The 27,753-nt window shown below is 42.0% G+C and overlaps 1 protein-coding gene across 1 annotated transcript in view; it reads left to right on the forward strand.

Annotated features, from left to right (window-relative positions):
- LOC118850843 (collagen alpha-4(VI) chain-like) overlaps positions 1-27,753 on the forward strand; it is a 107,475-nt gene that overhangs the window by 59,771 nt on the left and 19,951 nt on the right. The window contains exons 23-34 of the mRNA XM_036760490.1: positions 4,879-4,941; positions 10,941-11,003; positions 12,464-12,526; positions 14,177-14,239; positions 15,740-15,790; positions 16,802-16,837; positions 16,931-16,993; positions 18,162-18,224; positions 18,595-18,630; positions 20,999-21,035; positions 22,903-22,914; positions 23,010-23,503. Of these exons, the coding sequence (XP_036616385.1) occupies positions 4,879-4,941; positions 10,941-11,003; positions 12,464-12,526; positions 14,177-14,239; positions 15,740-15,790; positions 16,802-16,837; positions 16,931-16,993; positions 18,162-18,224; positions 18,595-18,630; positions 20,999-21,035; positions 22,903-22,914; positions 23,010-23,503 (1,044 nt within the window). The remainder of the gene's footprint in view (positions 1-4,878; positions 4,942-10,940; positions 11,004-12,463; positions 12,527-14,176; positions 14,240-15,739; positions 15,791-16,801; positions 16,838-16,930; positions 16,994-18,161; positions 18,225-18,594; positions 18,631-20,998; positions 21,036-22,902; positions 22,915-23,009; positions 23,504-27,753) is intronic.

The raw sequence follows: 27,753 nt of genomic DNA on the forward strand, positions 1-27,753 counted from the left end.
AAAGGTTGGATGACTTGCCCAGGGTCACACAGCTAGTCAATGGCCAAAGTCAGATTTGAACTCAGCTCTTCCAGACTCCAGACCCAGCACTCTGTGCACTTTGGTGCCCCACAGCTGCCTTTAAAAGAAACTGAATACCTTTGGAAAAGGGCCACTCAGCTCTTAGATCTTTAGTAGGGATAGAATTTAGACTTCCAGTTTCACTGACAGAGAATTCCTAGGTGAGGGAACTCCTTCTCCCAGTACAGGTACCTCCTCTTTGATAGAGGTACCACCAGCAGCGTTTGGCAGAGGTAGGACATGGGTCCTTCTGATTCCATGTTCAGTTTTCTCATCTCTATACCCCCGATGCCTCTTGTTTCTTGACTAATTAGAATGATTAGGTGGATTAGAAACTGGCTAGAACTAGGGGTGGTGGGTGAATGTTACAAGGAGATTCAATATAAGGGAAAATTTCCAAACTATTAGAGCTGTCCAAAAGTAGAAGAGGCTGCCACAGGAGATAATGAGTTCCCTGTCAAGGTGTTCAAGTAGGGGCTGGATGGCCACAAGGAGGGAACGTTCTACACGATCCTCATGATTTATATAGGGGGTGGATTGGATGAACTTTGAGATCCCCAATAACTTTGCCTCAGTGAATCTATGGCATTGACTTAAAGAGGTGACAGTTATATACAGAAGTGAAGAGAAATCCTTGTTACTTATAGTAGTCAATTACCTCCTGGGCTGGAAGAGAATTTCATGAAGTTCTGTTGCTGATAGAATGGTGGGGTGGGCATGTTGGAAAGCTGGCTCTCAGGGGGTTTGTGATGGACTGTATTAAGAAAAGATCCTGAGCACATCGAAGCAAAGGATGGAGAGTGCACCTGCTTTTATGGAAGCTGCTAGTAGCTGTGAATCAGTGTGAACGACTGCCCGCATCAGGGGTGTCTAGTTTGGTTTCAAATTGCTAGGCAAGGGGAGGGGGCCTTTCAGGCCTTCAGGTGAAGCTCTCTACAGGTTTAGGGAATGTGGAGAGAATGAGTCCTGAGGGAGAGGCGAGGCTAATTCACCCCATTGGTGCTACCAAACCTGAGAGTGAATGCAAGCTGGGTCCCTGTGCCATTCCCCACAAGGTGATATCAGCATCCTCAGTGCTCTTAAGAGCAAAAAGAATTGTTGTTGCTTTTGTTGTTCAGCTGTTTCAGATATATCCGGCTCTTCGTGATCCATTTTTGGGTTTTCTTGGCAAAGATACTGTAGTAATTTGCCATTTCCTTCTCCAGCTCATTTTACAGATGAGGAAGCTGAGGCAAACAGGGTTAAGTGACTTGCCCAGGGTCAGAAGCTATTAAATATCTAGGGCCAGATTTGAACTCAAGTCCTCCTGACTCCAGGGCCAGCACTCTTTCCACTTCACCACCTAGCTGCCCTGTGTTCATTTTGTACATAGTTTGTATTTTCATCTATAGGGCATCCCCAAAGTCTAAATACAGTTTTAAGCTTTCATAACTTCAGAAGTGTAAATGCTACAGACTTACAAAGAAATCATAAAAATTTTGAAACTTGTTAACTTATAAAAATTTATAAAAACCAACATTTTAAAGGTTACTTATTTAAAATTTTAAAATATTTTATGATTCTTATTAGGATTCAACAAAACCACCCTCCTGTGGATTTTTTTAATAATAACTTTCACCAGCTGCTGCTCAGAGTCTGAAAGGATTACATTTGAAGTCCTAGCCTTGAGATCATCCAAAGAATGAGGCTTTGATGCGCACATGACAGTTGTGACATGAACCCATAGGATAAAGCCTAGCAGAGCTAGAGCAGGGGAAGGAGGAGGCCAAGCAAGAGGACCTTCTCCACTGATGCGCTAGACTGCTAAAGCATCATCCAGAAACTGACATACACACAATACCTAAGGGACAAGGTGCTCCATCTTGTTCAAACTAAAATGAAAACTTTATTATTCAAAATTTACAAAACTAAATAAGTATTGAAGACATTTAAACACATAAAGTTTCAAATTATGTTTTTTAAAAAGTTTGTAGAATTTACATTTTTGAAGTTATTAAAAATTAAAACTAAAATAAGACTTTAGGATCACACACACACACACACACTCACACACACACACACACACACTCACACACACACGCACATGCACACACACACACACACACACACACACTATTTCCCCTGATAGAACATAAACTCCTTGAGGCCCCGAGTTCCTGCTTTTTCTTTGTATCCCTAGTACTTAGCATTGTGGTGCCTGGCACATAGTAAGTACTTAATAGATGCTTGGTTGAATGTTTGATGGATTCCCCTTAGCATTAATTGGAATGCTGAGCATGTCTTCTCAGAGTCCAGCCAACTGTTCTCCTGGATTTTCTGGAGTTCTGTATGGGGGTAATTTGAGGTTGGACCCTTTTAACTCTGAACACAGATGACAATCAGGGTGGTACTTAGGTGTGAGGCTTCTTGGATACAAAGAGAAGGGAATGATATGGAAATAAATCAGATAAACTGCCCATGGATCTTAAGAGAAAGCCACACTTTCAAGTAACTAAACCTCCTTTGTAATTTTTAAGAGAAATTTTCTCCTTTCACTAAAAGGTTTTTGAAAACAAGTCAGAGATACCTAACTCATTGCTCATGTCTTTATATTATTTTGACAGGTAAGAAGAGGAAGAAACCCCCAAAGTCTTAAAATATCATTTTAATTTATTTTTTCTTTTTAAAAAGTTAATATTTTATTTTCCCTCCAATTACATGAAAAAACAAAATTTTAACATTTTTTTTCAAATTTTGAGTTCCAAATTCTCTCCCTCCCTCCCTTAACCCCTCCTTGAGAAGACAAGCAATTTGACATAGGTGCAGTAGTCATGCAAAACTCATTTTCACGTAAGTCATGCTGTGGAAGAAAACACAGACAAAAAACCCCCAAGACAAATAAAATAAAGCAAAAAATATCTTCCATCGGCATTCAGGCTCCACCAGTTCTTTCTCTGGAGGTGGACAGCATCTTTCATCATTAGTCTTTCAGAATTGTCTCGGATCATTGTATTTCAGCTTATTTTTTCACCAACAGAACAGAAAAGAAACAGATTGATAGCTTACCAGGCTTAGCTTTGGAGAAACTAGGTTGCTCTGAACAATTAGAAAGTTTCCTCCTTTCGGTTTTTTTAGAATATGGTGTTCTCTTTAACAAGATCCCCACTAGACAGATGTTGGGGGAATCTAGGGTTATCTCTCTTGTTGCTGAGCCTATTTTGGTTATTTTAAGGTCTACAGAGGGTTGTAGATTTTTATTCTGGGAATTACCTATGTTTTTTTTCTCCTTATTAATGCAGTATTTCAAGATCTTTCCTCCATCAAACCCTGAGCAGACAGGGTTGCCTGGAGAGGTTGAAGGGGCGGAGTACACATCGGGTAGGGGAGACACAGGAAGAACAGGAGTAAGAAGAGTAGAGGGAAGTGGGGATGGCTCCTTTACACATCTAAGGGGATGAATGAGGAAGGCTACCAGTAAGCAAATGAGCCTCATAGCCTCAGATGAGACAAAGAGAAGAGCTATGGCTTCAGGGCATAACCCTGATGAGGGTCATAATGCCAGCCCTAGAGCCAGCCTCTCTGATAGCAGAGTCTGATGTGTCAGTGTCCCTTGAGATGGCACTCATTCAGAACCCCTTTCTCCAGAGTACTATCCAGGGTCCTGATACTGTGATGGGAGGCTGTCATCTGTTCCAGCGCAGCATTTTTAAATATGTGGTGGGAGAGTGGTCGTGGTCAGCTGCTGAGAACTTCTAAGGACAAAATCAACCTCAAGCACTAGCTGTTTGGCCTTGGGCAAGTCACATAATTCAGTTTCCTCAACAGTAAAATGGGGATAATAATAGCACCTTTCTCCCAGGATTATTGTGAGGATCATGTGAGATAATATTTATAAAGCACTTAGTGCTTACATGGTGGGGTGACTCTGGGCAAGTCACTTGATTCCTCTCAGCTTCAGTTTCTTCATTTGTAAAATGCAGATAATAATAGCACCTAAATTAGTGGTTTGTTGTGAGGATGGAAAATAGAGAATATTTGTAAAATGCCTTGCAAACATTAGCTATTATTATCATTTTTTTGAGGGAACCTATTAGGTGAATTCTCATTCTGCTGGCTGCCCTTGAAAGTCAGCCAAAGTTGAGGCCAAATGAAAGAAAAGTAGCAGATTTCTAAGACCATTGGCTACATGGTTTACATATGACTTTATGACCATGGGGTCAGGGTTATCTACAGAGATTTTCCTCTTTCCACTCTGAAGGAAGGATACTGGGACTGGGGAGTAGAAAAAACCTAGCCCAGTATTTCTTCAGAACACCAGATGGAAAGTCTCTCTACTTACTCTCTTCCTTCTCCTCCTCCTCCTCTTCCTCATTTCTGCTTGCTCCAAACCTTTGAATTTTATTCTTTTTAGCAAAGAATGACCCCCACCAGCGTCTTCCTCATTCTTTTTTCTGCGGTACAAGAATGCTGTGTAGGAGGGAGAGATTGCATTCTGGAAGTGATGGTCCCACTAGATGAATAAAAAGATCCAGGGGAACTCACTTGTTTGCTTTGAGAACATCATCCATGAGACTGCCCACTTTTGTAGATCACACGACATCTTGCATCCCATGGGATATATGAATTTTTAAACTAGTTTGATGAAAGAGCATGGTATTCATTAAGAAGAATAATAGTTGGGACTACCAACCTAGCATTGATTATGACATGCTGGCCTTATACACTGAACATTTTTTTTTAAAAAGCTGAATGTCACAGTTCACTAAAGAGATGTATATGTTTCTTGATCCTGTTTTTAGCAGCCTCACATGTGTTTCTGCCTTCTGTTCATCTCAACAGGGTGTGCCTGGAGAAACTGGCATACTTGGTTACAGAGGAGTTCCTGGACGTCCAGGCTTGGAGGTTGGTCCAACATAGGATAATTTACCTTCAGTGGTTATGTTTTTGGGTTTTGCTTTATTTTTGCTCTGTTCTACTGTTCTTTGAAAATTCACTTTAGATGGTACCAGGTCATTCTCTCCTAAACTTTTTTTTCTCCTAAACTTTTAAATCTAAATAAAAATTACCTTGGGAATCCTTTCCATTGGTGCCTCCTGGGAAGGGGGAAGGGTGGCATATTTTCCAACCTCTCTTCTTGGAATTTACTGCAACTATGTCTATAAAGTCAAGTCAACAAGCATCTACTAAGCACCTACTGTATGCCAGGAACCTTGCTAAGCCCTGGGGATACAAAGAAAGACAAAAAGTGTCCTTTCCCTCATGGAGCTCTCAGCATAAAGGAGGAGGACAACATGCAAACCACTACATAAAACTATACATACATATCTGTATGTATGTACATTGTATGTTATGTATGTTATATATGTTATGTATGCATGTATATAAATAGAAATATATACACATGTGTATGTGTATATATGCACATATACACATATGTATATGTATGTGTATGTATATATACGTATGTATGTATGATAATCTCACTAAGGTAAAGGAAGACCTTGGTCAGGAAAGCCTTTCTTAGAGAAGGGGTGATTTTAGCTAAGTCTTGAAGGAAACCAGGGAGGCTGGGGGGCTGAGGTGAGGAGAGAGCCAGGCATGAGGACAGCCAATGCAAACTCCAGAAGTCTGGAGATGGAGTGCTGTGCGGGAGGCACAGCCAGGAGGCCTGAAGAACTGGGTCACCTTACTTTGAGTAAGAAGTAAGAAGACTAAGAAGGTAGGAAAGGACTCAGTTATGAAGTGTAAAGTAAAAATCTAAACAGAGGATTTTTATTTGATCCTGGAGGTGATACAGGGTTTGTGTTGAATGTGCATGAGTGAGTGTGTGTGTGTGTGTGTGTGTGTGTGTGTGTGTGTGTGTGTGTGTGACATGGACAGATCTGCTCTGTAGGAAGATCAGTGTGACATCTGACTGGTGGATGGACTGGAGTGGGGGGGAGACTGGAGACAGAGAGAAAACCCAGCTGGCTATTGCAGTAGTCTAAGCATGAGGTGGTGAGGACCTCTCATAGGGTGGTAGCAGAGGAGGGAACAGAGCGTGTATGAAAGATGTTGGAAAGTTAGAATTGGTAAGATTTGGAAACAGATTAGCTATCTATAGAAATAGTAGCTCGAAGTCAGAAAGACCTGAGTTCAAATCCAGCCTCAGATACTTGCTAGCTGTGTGACTCTGGGCAAGTCATTTAACCTTTTTTTTTGCCTTAATCCACTGGAGAAGGAAATGGCAAACCCCTCCAGTGTCTTTGCCAGGAAAACCCCAAGGACAGTATTGGTATGTTATGATCCACAGAATCAAACATGACTGAATAACTGAATAACAACATATCTACATTCATCTACCTCCCATGAAAGATTCCCAGAATCTCCCATAAATTCCCTGGGAAAAAAAATGAGGCAAGCCAGTTGTCTGGCATTGTGTGGATGACTAGGAAGAGCTGGAATATGTAACTTTCCAGGTAGCTTAGCTAGCAGGTCCATAGGGATTTGGGGTTCCCAAATAACTTTCCTTACAAGAAACATCTGATCTGAGCTTCACAGCACCGGGGAGGCAGGGGACTATTGCTTTCACTTTACAAATGTGAGAATGGAGGCCCTGAGAGGTCCTGGCTGTGGAATCTAAAGGTGGAGGTCTCTTCCTCCTGCCGCTAAAGGTCCAGTTCTCTTTCGGTTATACCACACTGCCTTGCTTTGTCTCCTGTAAACAGAAGAACCTAAATTGGAAACTGAGGAAGCTCTGAATGAAAGCTTTTAACTGTACCTCTCTCTTAAAAATACCAAATATTTTGGCTATTAATTTGCTTACAAGTATTCAAATATGAAAGGAAAAAAATCTGGTAAGTAAATTTCCCTACTGAGTTGGATCAGTGTCTAGATTTCAGAACTCCATAATCCCAGGGCCCTGGTACTTTGAACCTATGTGATGTTGGCAAATCTTTTTACCTTAATTTCTTCCCCCTGTGAAATAGGGATATTGAACTTCAGGGGTTGTTAACCTGGAGGGTAGGGGTCTGTGAACTTGTTTAAATTTTTTTTTGATAACTGTATTTCAGTATAATTGGTTTTCTTTATAATTCTATGTATTTATTTTATACATTTAAAAATATTATTCAGAGAAGGGGATCTATAGCCTTCACTACACTACACCAAAGGGGCACCTAAAAGTTTAAGAACTCTTGGTCACTAAAGGCCTTCCTAATTCTGCATCTTAAGATATTATGAGATCATTTACTGAAACTTTCAGACCAAATGATTATCAGCAACAAAAAAGTAACAGCATGTGTGAACTACAGAATATTTGGTTAGGGATTATGTTTGCTTTGTTATGGGGAAGAGTGCCCTAACTCAGGGGGAAGAAACTAGAGGTTTTAGAAAATAGTCTTAAATATGTTAGCTTTGCTAAACTGTGCTTTTTTCCCTCCCTCCCTCCCTCCCCCCACCTTTTTTCTTGTTTTTTATTATGAGGAATGGCTCCCTGGAGAGGGAAGGAGAGGGAGAGAGAGGCAGATTCTTGGAAATGAAGGTGATATAAAAACAATCTTCAAAACACTTTTTAAAAAAAAGAAAAAAAACTTATCAGTAGCATATGGTAATTTTCCAGCATCCACATCCTAACTCCTTTCTTTTTCACCTCCCTGAACTAGAGGGTTTTTTGGGGTGGTAACCATGCTTCTGATGGTTCCAATTCAAGGAGAAATCAATAACACCTCTCTATAATGGTAACTTCCCTGTTGAGATGTAGCCATGCAGCTCAATTTAGAGAGATAGTTTCCAATATTTCACCCAGCAGCCTCCTTGCCAAAATCAATGATGCTGAGACAAGAGAGGGGTTCACAGCAGCTCCATGGAAAAACAAAGCATTGAAAATCAATAAGAAAAAGAAGGTTAGTGAGAAAATGAGTGACTCTAACTGTAGAGCATTTTTGGTCTAGTCTGGGCAGCACAAATGGACCTTCATTTTGTTGACACTGTGAACATGGTGTTTCATCCTTTTGCAAACACAGCCTCTCATCCTTTGTCCTTGATGTGTAAGGAGAAGTGTGGTGTTTCTTCGAATGAGATAACTTTCGTCTCTCAGTATTTAAGAAAAAATAGATTGAATTTTTCATGGTGCACCAACAAAAAGACCGTGGGCCCTGGAAACAGGTAGAGGACAAGTCCAAAAGGTTCACAAATCCTGGCGAGGATTTGTTCTGTGTATATACATTTAAGCCAATCCAGGAAGCATTTATTAAACTAGAAAAATCATGATATGCACAGGAACTTATTTGACTAAACATCATTTGGACCTGTAACCTCCTTTTCTGTTTGCCCTCATTTTTTCTGCATATCTTTAAGTTAATTGTTCTACCATTGTTGAAGCCCCTCCTCCCCTTACTTCCCCAACTCTTGGGCCCATACTAGAAGGCTGGATCCCCAGAGAGGCATATACTAACTTCTACTTCTACTACTACTACTACTACTACTACTACTACTACTACTACTACTGCTACTACTACTACTACTACTACTACTATTACTACTACTACTGCTACTACTACTACTACTACTACTACTACTGCTACTGTTACTACTACGCTACCATACTTCTACAGACTACTACTTTCAGGGTCCTAGGATACTCTTAGGGTAGTTATGCTCCTAACTCTGTAGTTCTTGAGCCCCTACCAGCATTCCCTCATCAGATTAACCAGCTGACTCATTTCTTAACAAAGACATTCACTCCACAGTCAAAGCAAGGATAATAATTATATAACATTCACCTATAAACCTATTTCTCAAATAAACACAGTGTCCATAGACAGGGTGGGCACAGACTTGAATTTCAATGGTAATGAGGCTCATGTGGCCAAAGCAACTCACCTCTCTAGAACTGTAGGCCTCAATAGCCTTTCTCCTCGGGGACTGTCTTCACAAAGTTCACTGATGGATGTGGGATCTATATGGGATGGGGGGGGCTCTTCTACGAGGCTGGGCTATGCCTCTCCATCATCTGAGTAGTTCTGTGTCCTTTCAGAAAGAGCAGAAACCCTTCGCCTGGGATTTGTAGATGCTTCCGCAGTCTGCTCTCGTGGCAGGACTCTAAGAGCTTTGTACCTCCTAAGCAGCAAGTGGTATTTCAAGGAGTTATGACTTCTCTTTTCACTGACCACATCTCCAAAGTAACTGGTAGCATACACGGAAGTGTCGCTTATCTTCAACCAGGCTCAGAAGTCTTCTCTTTGGCTGCTGCTCTGCTCTTGGTTCAGGGCTGGGTCTCCTCAGTGAAAGTCATTACTCTAACTTGCAATCACCAAATAGGTCATTTACCAAATCCTTACCTCAGCAGGCTAGGCCTGGGCTACTGCTAAAGCAATGGACTGATAAGCACAAAACAGTTCTGGGGGTCAGGGTTTCCCAGTTTTTAGCTCTGAAGTTCTCCTGTTGTCTTACATAAGTGAGTAGCTGCAAAGCCAGACCCTGAGGCAATCTTTGCCTTGTCCTAGCACAGCCTCTGTGGGTTGCCTTCTTCCTGTTTTCCAGAGACCACCTTCGTTTTTGTGTTTGGCCTTTCCAATCAGCAAAATTGCCAAAGCATCACTATAGTGACGATACTGAACACGGTACGGTCTGAAAAAGAAGATTCACTTCACAAATGCTTATCAATAAGGACCCACTATTATTTCAATATTCTGCAGCAAGTGCTAGAGGGAAATACGAAGATAAAATACAGGTCCTACTCTAAATCCAATCTAAGTCAGTCCAACAAGTATCTTGTGATGCAGCTGGTGGTGCCACAGTGCACAGAGCTTGGGGCCTGGAGTCAGGAAGACCCGAGTTGAAATTTGGCCTCAGGCACTTTCTCAACTGTAAAATGTGGATAAGAATAACACCTGCCTCCCAGGGTGGTTTTGAGGATCAATTGAGACCATTATTTGTAAAGTTCTTAGTGAAGCTTAAAGTATGTGCATAAGTATAATATAATATAAAGTATATATAATATCACATATTATGTAATAATAATAAATATGTATGTTAACTTCTTTCTAAAACTTAAAGTACATATATAAATATAATACAAAGTATATATAGAGTATATAATGCATAATATAATATATAAAGTATATATGTATCTAAATGCTAGATGCTATTGTTGGTGTTTTTATTAAATATCTACTGTGTGTAAGACATTGTGCTGAGCACTGCGGGTACAAAGACAACATGAGAAACAATCCCTGCCCTGAAGGAGATTCTGTTCTGCTGGAGCAGGAGGTCTTAGCCTGTTTTGGGTCATGGATCCCTTTGGCGGTGTCTGGTAAAGCCTATGGACCCCTCAGAACAATGTCTTTAAATGTATAAAATTAAAGTATAACGGAAACCAATTACAGGGAAGTACAGCTGTCAAAATGTTTTTTAAGGGACAAGTTCATGGACCCAGGTTAGGAATCCTTATACTGAAGGGATACGACCCAAATGGAGAAGCTCAGACAGGACAGAGCAAGGAGGGAGAGGGCATTGACCACTAAGGGGATCAAGAAGGGCATCTTGTAGGAGATGGCGCCCAATTTGGAGGCAGAGGTGAGGATACAGCACATTCCAGGCATGGATGGGCACACTGTTTGTGCAGAGCCACAGAGGTGGAATAAGGTAATTTGGCCAGAATGGATGATGAATGAAGGGAAGTGAAGTGGAACCAGGCAGACACATTAGGGGCCAGTTTGTGAAGATCCTTAAATGCTGTTTTGTTTGGCCTGAGTCTTCCAGGGCCAAGAGCAGGGTCTGTTTTTGAAAGTCTTATAAACGGCAGGAGAGCGTCACTCAGCTGTCGTTTGTCATTCTTCATTTACCAAGACCACTGGAATTGTGTTGGAGTCTACATGCCTTTTTGCAAAGTTAGCATCTCTTTTTAATTTTTGGATCAGGGTCCAAGAGGTGAACAAGGACCACCAGGAATGTCTGGACAGCAGGGCTTACCAGGGGAACAGGTAGGTTTGTAAAGGAAGCTTCCCCACCCTATCCTTCTTGAGCGATGCCCTGTCGAAACCCTTGATGGATTCTAGATAACTATTGTTCATCTCCAGCTTCTTCAGCCTGTCGAGTGCTGATTCCTTGTTAGCCACAATTCTGAGCTAGAAAGGAGATCAAAGGTCTGAACAGAACTGGGGTTCTGAGAAGGGTGGCTCAGTAGGGCTACATGAATTCTTTCCTTGTTCTCACTTGTCTCCAATTAAGAAGTAATCTGGCCGCAGGCAGTCAGTCGCAAGTTGGGCCACATGCTGAGCATCAGGGCTATAAAGAAAAGTTGTTAACAATATAGTCCCTGCCTTCAAGGAGCTCACGTTCTGATGGTGGAGGCAACCTGCAAATAACTATATAAGAACAAGGTATGTGAAAGGTAGATGGAAGGTGCTAGAAGGGGCTGGTGACCAGCGGAAGATTTCTTGGAGAAGGTGGGGTTTCATCCAGGACTTGAAGGAACTGGGGAGGCAGAGGAGAGGTGGGGCAGCATTCCAGGAAAGGGGGGCAGCCAGAAAAGGGAGAGTCACAACTGATTGTGTTTCTTTCTACTCTTTTTACCTGTGATGTCCCATGACTAGATTAAATAAAAATTCAGGTCTCAGTCTCCTCAGTCTGGGCAGCATTAGGTTTTCCCCCCTCAAATGAGGAGAGAATATTCCATTCCATTTCATGTCTGTAGGGGCTTTTTTGGATTGGACCTATTGGTAGAGGGACTCCCTATGAAGAAAGTGCCTCCGTTAACGTAGATTGATGACTTCTGGTCTTCTAGACTAGTTGTCTAGAGCAGGGCTTCTTAAACCTTTTCCACTCGTGACCCCTTCAGTGCTTCTTAAACTATGGGGTTGTGAGCCATGATTTAAGAAGTGCTGGCCTATGGTCTAGAGCATTGAGAAGTGAAGTGACTAAAGGGGTGGGGGATGGGGGTCACATAACCAGTATGTATCAGAGACTGGGAATAATAATAATAATAATAATAACAATAATCCCCATAATAAATTGTTTCTCATCCCTTCTGTAACCCAGGTTTTAACTAAACATCAAACCTTTTTTTTTGTTTTTAAAAATACATTTATTATTTCTTTTTAACATTCATTTTTGAAAAATTTTGAGTTCCAAATTCTCCCCTCCTTCCACCCCCTCCCCCATCCACTGAGGAGGCAAGCAATGGAATATCATCCATTTTGAGAGGTTTGAATGGGTTGGACAATTAAACCACCCAGGCCTAATTCTGCATGTCTCAGGTGACGCCTGAGTTCTAGAAAGGTGACGGCAGTAAACTCAGTTGCCCCATGCCACCCACGGGCAGAACTGAATTGAATACTCTGCCCACATTTCCAGTAGAGCACACTGGGTCAGTTCACAAATGAGCCACAGCTCAGGTTTCGTGTGATCTTGCTGGTGGTCTTACATGTTCCATTTATCTCAGGGGCTGCCCGGGCCACAAGGCCCACTTGGTCCTAAAGGGGGCACTGGGCCGAGAGGAATGAAGGTGAGTATCAGCTGTAGTTTTCCTAATTTGATAATTAGCAAAGCAGTTTGAATTATGCTTATTTGACAATTTCTTGTCTTGTTTACTGCATAGAGTGCCCCGAACATGGGTTATTAACTAGGCTGGCCCATTCTGTAATAAGCAGAGGGATTGACAGTCTTATAGCCACACAGATACTAACAAATGAGTGCTTATGTGTTAATCAATCAATCAATAAGCATTTATTAAGAGGGAGAATGTTCTAGGCAGGGAGGTGAGAGGGTAGAGTGGAATGTTGGGCCCAGGGAATAACCAGCTTGGCTTCATGAGTGGGGCAGGGAGGGAAACTCCTGAAAAATCTGCTGGAGTCTGAGGAGGAAGGGTTTCAAATACCAGAGGAAGGTCAGGGGTGACCTTCGATGTGAACATTTGCCTCTCAGAAATCAGCAAACTCTACAGATCAGAGCTTGATTTACTGTTTTGTTGATTAGACTTAAGAGAGTGATGGAGAAAACGTGAATAATGCAGAATAAATCCCAAAGTGGGTCATGAATAGCTTTTTTTTTTAAACTCCCAGAGAGCCAATTATTAAACAGTTGTCAGCACACTTTTGGTTGGAATTTTTGTTGTATATGCACTTAGAAGTATATATATGCATGTATGTATATATATATATGCATGTATGTATATATATATATATGTACAGGATAGGGACTCTTACACCCCAGTGTCTGTATATGTAGCTGTACAATTTAAATAAACACATACAATCTATACATGTATATATATATATGAGTGTGTGTGCACATATATAATTTATGACATATAGAACATATAGACATACATGTATATAAACAGTAAACATTGAAACTAAATTCTACATTTACAACCATTGGCAGGAGATAGACTTCTCAATCTACACTGTAGACCATATTTCTATCTGTGTGTAGTCATGCCTTTTTTTTTAGATTTTTGTCAGTGATTTTGTCAGTATAAGGAATTAAAAATGAGGAAAATTCTGTTAATGCAGATCAAGCCCTGCTCAACAACTGGAAATATATGTATGTGTGTGTATGTATGCATAAATAAATATATATACACATATGTAGCATAGACATATACAAAAATGTATAGATGTAAAGGGTGCCTCAAAAGTCTTAGTGCAATTTTAAGTTTTGATAAGATATACATATATGTAGATATCTGTATACATATAATGTATATGTGCATATATGCATGCCTATATAAATGCATATGATGTAAATGTTCCATCTATATATACATATATGTGCACAATTGGTACATAAATACATACCTGTATATATATGAAATATAGTAACTATCAGTCCATTAAAGTTCTACTTCATTTATTCATTGTGATTCATTATGGTATACAGCTGATTTCAGGTTCTAAAAGACCATTACGATAGCAGAGAAGATCTAGCAGGTTCTACAGAGTTGGGAAGACTAAGTATGAGCCCAGTGATATACCTGTCATCTGCGTCTCAGCCTAACTTGTATCAAAGGTTTCCCACACCTCCCTCTTCCAAGCACCTGTGTGTGCGGGAATAGTGTTTGTGAATTGTGGCCATTGGCAAGATGAAGTATACCAACTTGCAAGGCTGGACCATCAGATAAAATTAATTCCATGTTTAATTTCTGTTGCCAAAGGGTGAGCTTGGTTATCCAGGAGAAAATGGAGCAGTGGGACCAGAAGGACCAAGAGGGCAGCCTGTGAGTCTCATTCTTCTGTTTCTGAATCTTGGACCAGCTCACAGATAAACACATTTCTCATTTGTTATTTGTTTCTCTTTTCCCTTTGGGCATCCTTAATCTCTTCTTCAATAAATGACTTCTTAAAATATGAGTCGATAATCTGTCACACCTAACCTTGAAGGTCAAACCACAATGAGAATATTAAAATGTTGGGAGTTGCCTTCTTTTTTCCCTTCTCGCTAAACTCCTTTACTTAAAATACAGTCAGCCTTCCGGGGTCTTCATTCCTGTTGACTTGCACCTTTACCCACGGGTGCTGATTTAAAAGCATCTCAGTCAAAAGGGTTACTTCCCAGAATTTTGTGGGTGAAATTCTCCAAAATCCATAATTTAGACCTAGGGGGTGGTGGTGGTAGTGGATGCTCATGACACATCTTACACTCATAAGAGAGAAGATTTAGTGCCATCCTTTTGGACCTCATTCTCATCAGCCACGTCAGAGAACTTAGCTTTAGCTTTCTTTGCCCAGCACAATAAGGGCACAGCACCTTCTGGGTCTCTCTCACTTCTCTTAGTTCCCTCTTTGCCTCTGGCTTCCCACCTAAAAATTGCCTGTAATTTCCTGTCTTTTGTCTTTCTTACAACTTGTGTTCAGGAAAGATACCAGTTTGCATGGTCATATCACATTTTCCCAGTGTTTGCTTTTCCTCCATCGTGGCAGGATGAAGGGAGAGAATTTGGAACTCAAAACTTTTCAAAAATGAATGTTAAAAATAAATGACTTGTAAGTTTGTGTTTAGTAGTTCAGTAGTGTCCAATTCTTCTTGACCCTGGATGGGATTTTCTTGGCAAAGATATTAGAGTGTTTTGCCATTTCCTTCTTCAGGGGATTAAGGCAGACAGAGGTTAAGTGACTTGTCCAGGATCACACAGCTAGTAAGTGTCCAAGAACAGATTTAAACTCAGCTCTTCCTGACTCCAGGCCCAGCTCTCTAGCCACTGAGCTACCTAGGTGCCTCCTTGTAAGCTAGGTGGAACAATAGGTAGAGTACTGGACTTAGAATTGGGAAGATTTGAGTTCAAATCTTCCTGCAGATAACTTGTTAATTGTGTGATGGTGGGCAAGTCACTTTCCTCCTCATGGTTCTTATTTGTAAGATAAGGCAATAAGACTCAGTGACCTCTGACATCTCTTCCCCATCTGGACCAATAATCCTAAATCAGCAAGTTTCTTTATTATTTCACCTTGTGGAAAAGCAGAGCTTTTGTTTGAGGACACCATTTGGATCTTATATGGTCTAAGGGTACTGTCTGAAGAGTAGAGACTCTTTGGCTCCCTAATAGTTATTTTTTATCCCAAAGAATCCCTTTATTCCCTAGTCTGAATCTAGGTATTAGGCATCTAGCTTTCCAAACCACTGTTCCATCATGGAACCACTAAGATTCCTTGCCTGGCAATTCAGGTGTCAGAGCGACCTCGTTAACTAAGACCTTCCCTTTATGCTTTTGTCATCTTAGGGTATAGATGGCAATGATAGGTATGGCCATCCAGGAAGAAAAGGAGCTAAGGTAAGTTCAAATTGTTAATTTACTATGAATCAGAGGCTGCCTCTTCCTTGAAGGCAAGAGTGACCCAATTTAGCACCCGGCCTGATGACTACATCCAGTGGATAACAAGCTGATGGACCAAAACCAATATAATTTTTTCCTAAAGTTTAGTTTCAAAATTTCCCTTTTCCAGAAGTTTGTAACAGAAAAGACGAAAGGTATACTTGGTTGCTTTCACTTAGGGTTCTTTTGGTCCCCTAGACTTCTCATACAGTCAGAGCTGGATGTGTGGCCTTGGGGATCATTCTTCTGGTCCAGCTCATTCACTTTACAGATGAAGCAAATGAGGCCTAGAAAGTTGAAGAGACTTGAAGTCACATATCTATGCAATAACAAAGCTTGAACTAGACCATGAGCCTCCTGACTCCTTCTTTCTAGCATCTGGGAAGTCTGACTTGTCCTTCAGTGGAGAGCTAGTTTAGTGAGGCATCCTGGGTAGAATACAAGTCAACGAACTATTTATGGAGACTCCCTAGGTTCATGGCTTAAGAGCTGGAAAGGAACTTAAAGACCACTGACTCCAACCGCATTCATTTTATAGACCCTGTGTCATTGGCCAATAGATTCCTATGGATTTTTCTAGACATTGTGCAGTGCTCCTGGTAAAGGGCCATAGTTCTCCCTTACGCTTCCAAAGATGGTATTTGACTTATCCTGGCTCACTATTGGATCAGGCCTGAGTTATCTGAAAAAAAATTCCTAATAAAGAATACTGCATAGACATCAGGTTGAAGGAGGGAAATTTTGTAAAAATCATTTTAAAATTATCTTATCTTGAGTTGTATAAATGAAATATGGTCCCTTAAGAGCGGCAGAAGATGAAAGCTCTCTGTAGTTGTTTTTCTTGGCAATGGTATACTGTCTGTTTGCTCAGAATTAAGAAATGTTTCACCTTTTTTGCTTGAGGAGTTTCATAACAAAGGCTTAATTAAGAAGACATTAAATCAAATTTCCTGTTGTCTTCGATTCTAGGGTAAGCCTGGCTTCCCTGGATACCCTGGTGTACAAGTAAGTCAGCTGGCTGGCAGGGAGGCTCACATTTGTTGTTGGTTAGCCCTGCAACTTCCTCATTCTCAAGAATCTCGCTTTAAATCTCTAAAGGGGGAAGATGGTGATAAAGGCCCACCCGGAAACCAAGGAGTGAAGGGATTTCCAGGGAAAAGGGTGAGACTCAGAGGACTGGGGGGCTGGGGGAGCGGTATTCCTGGCTGTCTGCCAGGCAGTATACAGAGACCATACACAGGATTCTTTAGGAGGCTCTCTGGGTCCTTGGAGTTGTAAGGTTTTCAAGGAATCCTCCAACATTTCTCTTCTATCCCTCAACCTTCTTCTCTTCTGAGGCTGAGCATACAAGTGTATGATAACACAAAATACATCTTTCCCCTGGGCAGGCTAAAATCAGTTAAAAATAAACTCAGGCACCTTTCTTTTCTTTTCTTTTTATTTTATATTGATGCTTTTTAGGACCATATCAGAAAGGGTAGAAGAAGAAGCCTCAGAACAGACCATTTGCCTTAAAATTTTCTCTGTCTTTTCTTTCTGCTAAGTTGTTTTTTGATAAGGCATCTCTCAGGCTGACCTCCTAGGCAGTCCATTCCATTTTTGGACAGTTCTATTAGGAAATTTTTCCATATATGAACCAAACTGTTTCTCTCTGCAGTGCTTCCCTCCTTCCTTCCTTCTCCTCTTTCTGCCCTCTGGGGCCAGGCAGAACATACCTATTCCTTCCTCATGGAAGCCTCTCAGATACTTGAAGACAGCTATCGCATCTTCTCTGAGTCCTTCAACCAATATTTATGTGGCTGGGCTTTGAGTCTTAGCACTATCTTGGATGACCTTCTCTAGCCATGCTCCAGCTTCTCAGTGTCCCTCTACAATGTGGCCCCAGAATTAAACACAATACTCTGGGGATGCTCTGGCCAGGGCATCTGACCTGGACACTTGACTAGGAGGCTCTGCAAATAGCCTCCCTTCACTAGGAGGAAATCCCTCCATGATGGTCACAACTGTTCTTTGCAAGGGCATTCCACACTTGAAAGCCTCATTGGGTACTTGGCCATCTTTTTAGATCTGTTTCAAGGAAGTCTGGATGTTTTTATTGAAAGGTAAACCTTGCTCCACATTCGTTCTCCACATTCCACTAGGGGTTGATTAACAGGACTCCTTTTCTCTAAAAATCCTTGGACTTTATGTCAAGCTTATTATCCTAGGTTTGCAAAGACATGGTGGGGCTCTCAGTGCTGGGGGCTGGGGTAGGGGAGATGGTTTCTGAAAAGATAATAAAGGTGGCACCAAAGGAGACAACATTTGATTTTGGTTTGATTCTCTTTAGGGAAACTCTGGCTTGCCTGGGCCACATGGATCACCAGGAGATCCAGGGCCACCTGGACCAATGGTAATATTTCATTTAGATTATCCTTTGGTGTAGTAAACACTGAATGTAGGAAGCCTGTTATCTGATAAGAAATTTCCAAGAGCAGCTGTACTCCTTGCTCCCCATTGCCACTTCCAAACATGGGCCTGTTGGGCCCCAGAGATATTGAGTTAGTTTCAGAGCCGAGCATGGGGGTTGGTGAAGGGGTAGCATCTACTCTAATCCTCACCCTGCCTTCAAAAAACTCACTTTCTCTCACAGGAGACTGTAGGCACTTACCATGGCATTCACCAAATAGAGACGAGGTGACCAGGGAGGGGAGAGGAGGGAACAGAGCATACAGTGACATGTGGAATCCAGCCTTCTTAACCATGGGTTCTCTTCATTTCAGGGCACCAAGGGATTGAAGGGTTTGGCAGACATGATGGTGAGTGACGATCTCTGTTCTGAATTTCATTCCATCCACCTAGCTTCTGGTTGGTTACCCAGTGAAAGCTGTTTGCTTTTACTCGTTACAGATCAGCTCATCTCTCAGAAAGATTCCTTAGTTTCCCTCATTATGACTTCTTCTAGTATGAAGAAGACTACAAAGTCCTCGATGCATGTCATAGCTTTGTTCCTAAAAACCTAAGCATAAATCAGTGGGTGTTTTGGGGAGATGTTTGTTGTTTATGTAGAGATTACAGCTCTTCAAGGATTCTTGCTTGACTGATTGGTGTGATCAGCTCTTCACATAGGCATATCATAGGCCAGTGGGGACATAGTAGTCGGCTTCGAGGGTTATTATGACTGAAAAAAATCCTATCCCCATAGCACCCCTCTTCCCCCCACCCCCCCCAGTGATGAGCCTCTCCAACCTTCTCTGGGCAGTTACAAATGGCAGATATGCTGCCCAACTCTGGGCCCATATTGGAAATATACTAGGGAGTGGGGAGAGGGGGGGCCTGGATATTTAGATAACAGTGTCATGGAAGATTCTTTTTTTAAGTTATGTAACTCCCCCCCCCGCCATTTTATCTAACTATAAGTCATATGTATTTATGTGTGGGTATAACACTAGGGGGCAGTGTATAACAACATTAGGACAGAATGGAAGTGAACTGGAGTCCTAACTGTAGCCCCTCATACTCACCCTCCCCAAACCGCCCCAAGGGCTGCGAGCAGGTCAGTAATAAAGAAAGTCGGGCTATTAGCCTTAGGGAGGGAAGCTGACAGTGAGGACAGTTCCAGATAAATGACTTATCATATATGTCCCCAGTTAGAGATTCCCTAACAATGGAACAGCCATAGGGTTGCCAACCTGAAGCTCAGAGGAAAGCCGCATGGGGAGGGGGTCAGACTACCCCAGTTGCCCACATTGCAAGCAAAGGGACACAAGGAAATACATGGTTTGGGTCGGCCATAGATGATGGCAACAAAGGACTAGACTGAGAGTAGAACAAGCTCAGAGATGAGGGCCAGGCAGGGCTTGACCTCCAGCATTTTCATTTCCTACCCTAGCCTCAGTTTCCTCACCTGTAAAATGAGGGGGATACCCTAGATGACCTCTAAAGTCCCTCCTTGTTCCACATCTATGCCCTCATGACAGAGAAGGGACAGGACAACAGGGCTTGGCTTTCTCAGCAGTGGAAGGTGGTGGGCAGAGGGATGGTGGGAGGGAAGGAAGCAAGATCATTCGCTGAGAACTAGTCATAGCTCTCAACAGCCCCTTCCAGGAAGGGCAGGGTGTTAAGGGGGGCACCATCTTGGAGATCAAAGAACTGAACTGTGCTGACACCCAGGAGTGATTCCTCTGTGACCCCAGCCTCGAAGAAGCTAGGACTGAGGGGAGAGGAAGAACAAGATGGGACAATTTATGCTAAGCATCAGATAAAAATTATTTTCCTTCACATACATAAAAACTATCAAGGTTATAAAATACTCTTCAGACATGTCCAGAAACATACTGTCTGGAGATACAGATGTGATGCAGCAGTCTTGAGAGGCAACATGGGATAGTGGGGAGAGAGCCAGCCTCAAAGTCAGGAAGACCTGGGTTCAGGTCTTGGCGTCCGACCCCTACTGGCTGTGTGACCCTGCCCAAGTCACTTACCTGTCGGAGCTCCAAGGACAGGAATGTGAAACTCAAATAGGAATGGATTCCTGTGGGTCACATATTGACTTGGGAAGCCACAAATCAACCTTATCTATGTTGTATTTTTGCTTTGTAAAACCTTTCCTAGTTACATTTTAATCCAGTTCTGGGCACACTTGGGAGTTTTACTGCCAGGTAAGGGGTGGGGGGAAGATTTGACAGTGCTGTCAGTGGCAGGGAGTTTGTTTCCAGGCAGTTCTTTTAGGCCAGACATGTCAAACACACTGCCAGTAGGCCCAGGCAACACCCTCCAGTGTAGTAGCCCAGACCAGATTTAAATTCAATCGGGAAATAGTTAACAAAATAATCAAAATATACTATGACTTACATAATGTTAGTGTGTGGTTTTCTAAGTCAATATATGGGCTATGGGGTCATTTCTGTTTGAGTTTGACACTGCTGTCTTCATCTATAAGTTGCAGAGATGGTGTTACCCTGCACTGGGAGAGGTAGTTTCCTCACCTGGGAATTCTCTGTCCCAATGAAACTGCACATAGCATCCCTATTCCCATCCGTACACAACCTTGGAATTTCCTACAAGAGAAAAACTGACTGTGGACATTGATAGCATTATGAAATATTTCTAAACTCTATTAACCTTTTCTAAATCATTGATATTTTCTGCTTTGGTAACTTTCTTTTGTTCCTCCCTCTTAAACAGGCTTGTGACATTGTTAACTTCACACGAAAGAATTGCCGTGAGTAGCCCAACCTCTCCCTGGCCTCTCTGGGTAAATCTACACATCCCCTGCTTGACTGGAGGGGCCGCCCTGTGACAGCTTCAGGAATGACCCCTGTATCCCCAGCACTGAGTGCAGTGCCTGGCACAATGCTTGTTGATTGGCTGATGGCTGTATATCCAAGTAGCTCCTCACCATCTGATTTAACTGACGCTCTGGAAGGCATGGCTCTTGATGAAAGAGCCATAAAATGAGAATGACGCTGTGACTTCAGTAACTCTCTTAATAGTCGCAAAGCTGTACCAATAGCAGGTCTTTGCATGTCATATCAGAATGGAGAAGAAGCCGAGCACTGGGGCTTGAAGCCTGGTAGATGGAACATTCACCGGCAAGCTTCTCATTTTGTGCTTGGGGATGGCTTGTGGCTTGTCAGGCCATCCATCGATATTGTGCCTTAAAGTCTGCAATGTCCTCTGTGTCTTTAAGTCTTGTAACAACCCTGTGAGGTAGACGTTGGAGGGATGATTATCCCTAATGAGTGGCACCAATGGGGAAACGGAGGGCCAAGCACCTTGTGTAGTCAGAGAGCTAATGAGTGGAGGAAGTGGGATTTGAATTAACATCTTACTGACTCTGAGCTTGGCACTTTATTCACTAAGGCATCTTAGCTCTTATTTGCCACAGAGCTTTATAAACACTTTAATAAGGAAAATCAAAATTTGTTCTTCAGTAGAAAAAAATACCATCTTGCTCGGATGTATGTATGTATGTATGTATATGTGTATATATGTATTCCCCCACATACATATACATGCATATGTGCATACACATATATAATCTACATACATACACATACGTGGATGCACACACATATATATACACTATGTAGATATATGTATATCTATCTATAAATTGAAAATTCATTTATCTTTAACCTTGATGTAACACCAGTCTTATTCCCAGACTACTTTGGTCCCATGATAAATGTCCACTTTTTTATTAATCATCCATTAAATAGAATTTTTCAAGTGCCTACTTCATACATGACACTCTGCCAGACATTGGGAATACAAAGACAAACTAGTCCCTGCCTTCAAGGAGTTTCCATTCTACTGGTGGAAGACCACACACCAGATAAGTCAATACAAAGTCAATACAGAATAATTTGGTAGAAGGAGCACAGTAACAATGAAAAAGATCAGGAAAGGCCTCAAGTAGCTGGTGGTACTGGTGCCGAGCCTCATAGGGAGTCAGGGATTCCAAGAGTCAGAAATGAAGAGGAACAACATGGGGGAAAGCTTGGCAAAGGTTCGGAAGTGGGAGACAGGATGTCATGTGCAGGGCACAACAAGTAGGCTAGTTTGGCTGGAGCATAGACTATGAGGAGATAAATGGAAAATCAATCTGGAAAGATAGATTGGAGGCAATGGGGAGCCATCGAAGTGTCTTAAGCAATAGAATGGAATGATTAAGCCTTGGCTTTGGAACTTTCCATTCTGTAGCTGTTGTGGAGGATGGATTGGAGTGGGGAGGAGGTTATACTCCAGGATATTTTTATCTTGTCAAACATCTATTTTCCCCAGGACCAGGGGTAGTTAACTTCCCCCCTAACAAATAGGTCTAATTTAGATGCCTTTGGCCTTCTTCCTTGCCTTAGCGCTTTCTATTCTACTATTGTCTAAAGAAGAGTGCCTCCTTTCCTAGGGCCATCTGCCTTGTATAGTCTAGGTCTAACTCTGTAAGCAGATAGATTTCATGACCACAAAGATTCCTGTGAAGTGATGATTCTTTGGCTTTCTGCTGAAAGCATGAAATGTAAAAGAGATGCTTTTTGTCTAAATACCAGTTACACCATTTTTCCTCTTTTTCTTTCTTTCCTTTCCAGCTTGTTCATCACGTAAGTAACTTTGTGTATTTTTTTCTTGTTTACAAACATGGAATATTCAGAGCTTTTACTGACATCCTAGTTATTTATTATTCTTTGTTTTCAAGATAAAGCCAAATGTCCAGCCTTCCCAACTGAGGTGGTCTTTGCTCTAGACATGTCTGAAGGTGTTACAGAGTCAGAATTCGAGAGGATGAGGGACATTTTGCTGTCACTGCTAAGAGGGATGAGCATCAGCCAAAACAACTGTCCAACAGATGCTCGGGTGGCAATTGTTTCATACAACACCAAAATCCATTACTTGGTTCGCTTCTCAGACTTTCAGAACAAGAATCTACTCCTCCAAGCCGTCAGGAACATACCTTTGGAGCAGTCCATGGGCCAGCGGGACCTTGGCATTGCCCTGAGATTTGTGGCAAGAAATGTCTTCAAACGTATTCGTAATGGCATCCTCATGAGGAAGGTCGCCATATTCTTTGTGGCAGGCCCATCCTTTGATGTTGCTTCTATCAACACAGCCATGCTGGAGTTCAGTGCCCTGGACATCATTCCCAACATTATCTCCTTCAGTGATGATCCCCTCATACAACATGCCTTGTCGGTAAGTTGTTACTTGGCATGCCACTAGGAATAGATTGGTGGGTAAAAAGGGGCCTTGGTGCAGACTTAGGAAGGTTTGGAACACTAAGTTTCAGTATGAGGAGACTTGGAACACAGGAAGGCAGTAAAGCACATCAACTTTATTGAGGGGACATTTTTATATGAAGGGCAATCAGGGAAGAAAATGGAAACATGTTGGGCCTACTGGGAATGGGGCACCCTCCCAAACCAGTAAAGTCTGGTGGGTTTTGGTCAGGTTCTTCTCTGGGACCAGCAGGCCCAGGTATTGGGGGAAAGGAGTGAGGACTTGGGGCCTGAGGATTGTTCATGCTGCTCGGATGAGGGAAGACTTCGGGTACTAGAGATTAATTGATATTCAAGCCTGCAGGAGGGAAAGAAACTTTGGGCCCTCACTTCTGGCCTTACTCTGACAGGGTCACTAGGAGGTGTGACAGTTTAATGGGATGCTATTGCATCATTTCAAAAGAGATGAGGAATTTTTGGTTAGTACATATCAGCTCTTCAATAAGCATTTATTTAGCACCTACCATGCACCTGGCACTGTGCTAATTTGAGACCTGTTTTAGGGAAGGACTCAACAATGCAGAAATGCCTACAAAGGGGCAGCATGACTCTAGAGAGAGTACTGAGGTTCGAATCTTGCTTCTGACTCTGACTCTATCTGTGTGACTTGGGGCAATCTACGTAACATCCCTGGGCCTCAGTTCCTTCAGCTGAAACATGCAAGGATTGGGATTGATGGCCTCTAAGGTCCTTCCTGCCCCAGATTTAGGACGCTGTGTTCCTAACTCTGGTTTTGAGTGGCACAACTGGGTCACCCAAAGAAAAACATTCTGGGGCAACGTGTTCTGTCAAAAAGGAGGAAACTTTCCCTTCTAAATGTTTTGTTCATGAATTGACCATTGCTTATCTCCATATGTGTTCCTCATGATGGTCAAGTGGCTTATGTGTAAACTTGCCTGATTCATAGCTGTTAGAGGAATCAGCAGACAATTGAGATATAGACTGGAAGTCTAGGAAAAAATACCCTGGGTTTTGGCAAGCCCTTAATCCCTAATGTGTTCTGTGGGGGTGAGGGGGTTTGGGGACTCTCTGATAACATTCTGAGTAGCAGAGTCTGTTGGGCAGATCAAGGAATCCTATAACAGCTTTCCTTTTAGTTTCTCAAAACTTGGAGTTTTGTTGTTGTTCGGGTTTTTTTGGAGGGAGGGAGAGCTTTCATTGATTCAGCAACTAGGACCTGAAGGCCCTTGTGCAGGCAGATAGATTGTGATCAAGGATACGAAGGGAGAACCAGGAGATACACTGGGGATATGGTTTAAGGAAGTGTCTTGTGGGTTAGCAAAGCTTATCATTTTGGGGGTAAGTTTCACAGGCTAATCTCTTATTGGCAGGACCCTGAGGAGAAAAAAGTAGGACACCCAGAGTTTAACCTACGAGCAAAGCTCAGGGGAAGGACATGATACAAGGGCACTGTACCCCGAAGTGCTCCCCTTTTTGTGGGTGATCCCCATTCTAGCCTGAGTCAGAAGTCTGAAATGTCTCGTATTTCTCCTAAGTCTCCTTTTCTCAATTCCTGGCTTTTGCTGGGAAAACATTCTGACGGTTTGAATGGGTTCTCTTGCTTGTTGTTGCTTGGTTTATGTTTCATCCTGATAAATTCAATATGCTGACCTGAACCTAATTCCTTCCTCACTTCTTTTGAACCTACTGCAGAGACTTAGTAGGAAGAGTTTTATGTCCTTTCCTCCAAAAGTAATGTCATTTATGTTTATAACTTGGAGCCTACTTGTTCTTTCCTACTTGATTATGGTCAGCAAATTCTCTACTTTTGTATTTAGCGTGAACCAATAAACTGACTATTAGTGTCCCTCTAAATATCTCATCCAGAGTAGCCCTAAGTTTCCCTTTTATTCCGATGAGCTCTGGTTGATATTTTCAAAGATCGAAGTGGGAAGAAGCGCCTGATTCTTGGAGGTTTACTTCCAGAGTAAAACTGTTCTCCTGTGAAATTCTTCATAATCCCATGACCCAAGACAGAATGTTGAGTGAGGTGGTTGTTGGTTTGGCCAGTGTTGCTCAGCAGAGGTCACAGTGGCTGGCTTAGCCAAGACCTTTTCTTGAGCTCTCTTCTCCTCTTGGCCCCCTCTCTTTCTTCTGAGAGTGAAGGAAAAACCCAAGGCCTCTGGGGTATAGAATTTGTATGCTTAGAGCTAATGAATCAGCACAAGAGCATTTTAGTCTACTTTAAAAGTCCCAGTTCCAAATAGCCTCCTTTCTCTGCAAAGCTTAAAAAAAGACTACCTTAAAATGCACAGTGTAAATTGGATTCATAAAGTGCTCTGAGTTCCCAGGCAATCTGTTGATTACCAAGGTAGGACAGTTGATTTTGGTATGGCTAATTATGCACAGGTTTTCCCCTCTCTCTCATACTCTCTATAGCAAAAACAAAAACACAGGTTACAGTTAAAATTATCTAACCTTTATTTGGCAAACCATTTTCAAAAACTGTAAATAACATAAGAAAAGGGTACCCCCTGGAGGTAAAGTGGTTATATAGGAGAAGTCCAGAGAGTGGAGGAAGTGAAACATGACTGGGCCCTCCTGAAAAAGGAGTCCCAGAAAAAGAGTTTCCCCCCATTCAGGAAAACTCAGGGCCAGTTGTTCTAAGGTAGAAAGGCTACTAGTGAGGAAGAGACATCTGGTAGTGAATCAAGGCACCCAATGGGAGCAATGGGTAGCATTGATTTGGTCATGGTTCCTAAACTGGACAAGAAAGGATATGCCTTTAGCAGCAAGTCAACTGGTGAGGGTGTGGCTGTAGAATAGTGAATGAAGCGAAGCAAGTTGGACTTTCTTAAAATAGTGGGGTTTATCTTTAAAAGCAAAACAAAACAACAATCCCTGCCTTCGAGGTGCTTGCCATCCTACTGAACGGGCACTTTAAAGGTTTAGTGTTATAAAGGATCGTAGAGATCATCTAGGCCAAACCTCCAGTTTTACAGGTGAGGAAACCAAAGCCAAAGAGGAAAGGTGACGAGTTCAGAATCACATGGGTAGCATAAGATGGATGCAAGATTCAAACCCAGGTCCTGTGACTCCAATAAGTGCAAGTTGTTATTATAGCATCATCTTCATTGCTATCGTCATCATTGTCATAAAGAGGGAACATGTTTTAAAACTTCTTTGATTAATAAAAAATGAGTGGTTCTTGCTAACTAAAAGCACATGAGTGCCTCTGATAGATATCTGGGCAATGGCTTGGGAGGAAGAGAGACAAACATGTGGCTACAGTTCCAGGGAGCTTGGAGAGTCATGTAGGATCAGTCGTGAAGTTCTTGTTGATTTTTTTTGTAACTGTCTATTTCCGTCTGACCTGATCCCGTTTGGGAGTGACAAAGAACCAAGTTATTTGTCTTCCGATTTGCTTTGCCTGGAAGTGTTTACTGACTGGTGGAGTGATTTTTCCTCTTTCTTCTCCATGATTGTTACTGTGCTGTTTTTATTCAAAACCATAACCATATGTATCTTCTGGCAAAAAGAACATTGATGACTTTTCGATAGAAAAACATGGTCTAAACAAGCCAGCCCCTCCCCTAAAGACAGGCCCAAATGACAGGCGGTTAGAGTTGGATGGGGCCCCAGAGGCTGTTGAGTCCATTTTACAGATGAGAAAACTAAGGTGCAGAGAGAAGCAGCATAACCAAGGTCACACAACCAGAAATGGATGAAGTCAGGACTCACACTCAGGTCTACTGTGACCTTTTCACTATATCATGTTTCATTAATGCACCAGGACTTAGCTGAGTTCCTGGCGCATAGTAGCAGCTTAATAAATGTTTATTGACTGTCTTAGAAGCTGGATTTGGGATTTTCAGCCACTTCTCCTCCTCCTTCCCCCACATACTCTGCAGCCCTCAAGTACACATTTCACTACAAATTTTTCTTGTTAAAACTATCCAGCTTGCTTTGTATTCTGAACCAAAAGAGAAAAAAAAATGTGTCCAGGCTCAAGTTATTTTATAAGTACAAAACAGTGGACAGATGGTTCAAGGGCAAATGTAATATGCATTCTTGTATGGTTGTATGGTTCACTTTTCCTATAAAATACAAATATGTTTTCCTATAAAATATAAATATATATGTATATGTAAATATAAAAAAATAAAGCACTGTGGTATGAATTTTAATTAGATGAAGGGCTCTTGAATTCCAAAAACTGACACTCCT

The sequence above is a fragment of the Trichosurus vulpecula genome, chromosome 5 (genome assembly GCF_011100635.1).
Source record: "Trichosurus vulpecula isolate mTriVul1 chromosome 5, mTriVul1.pri, whole genome shotgun sequence".
Lineage (NCBI taxonomy): Eukaryota > Metazoa > Chordata > Mammalia > Diprotodontia > Phalangeridae > Trichosurus > Trichosurus vulpecula.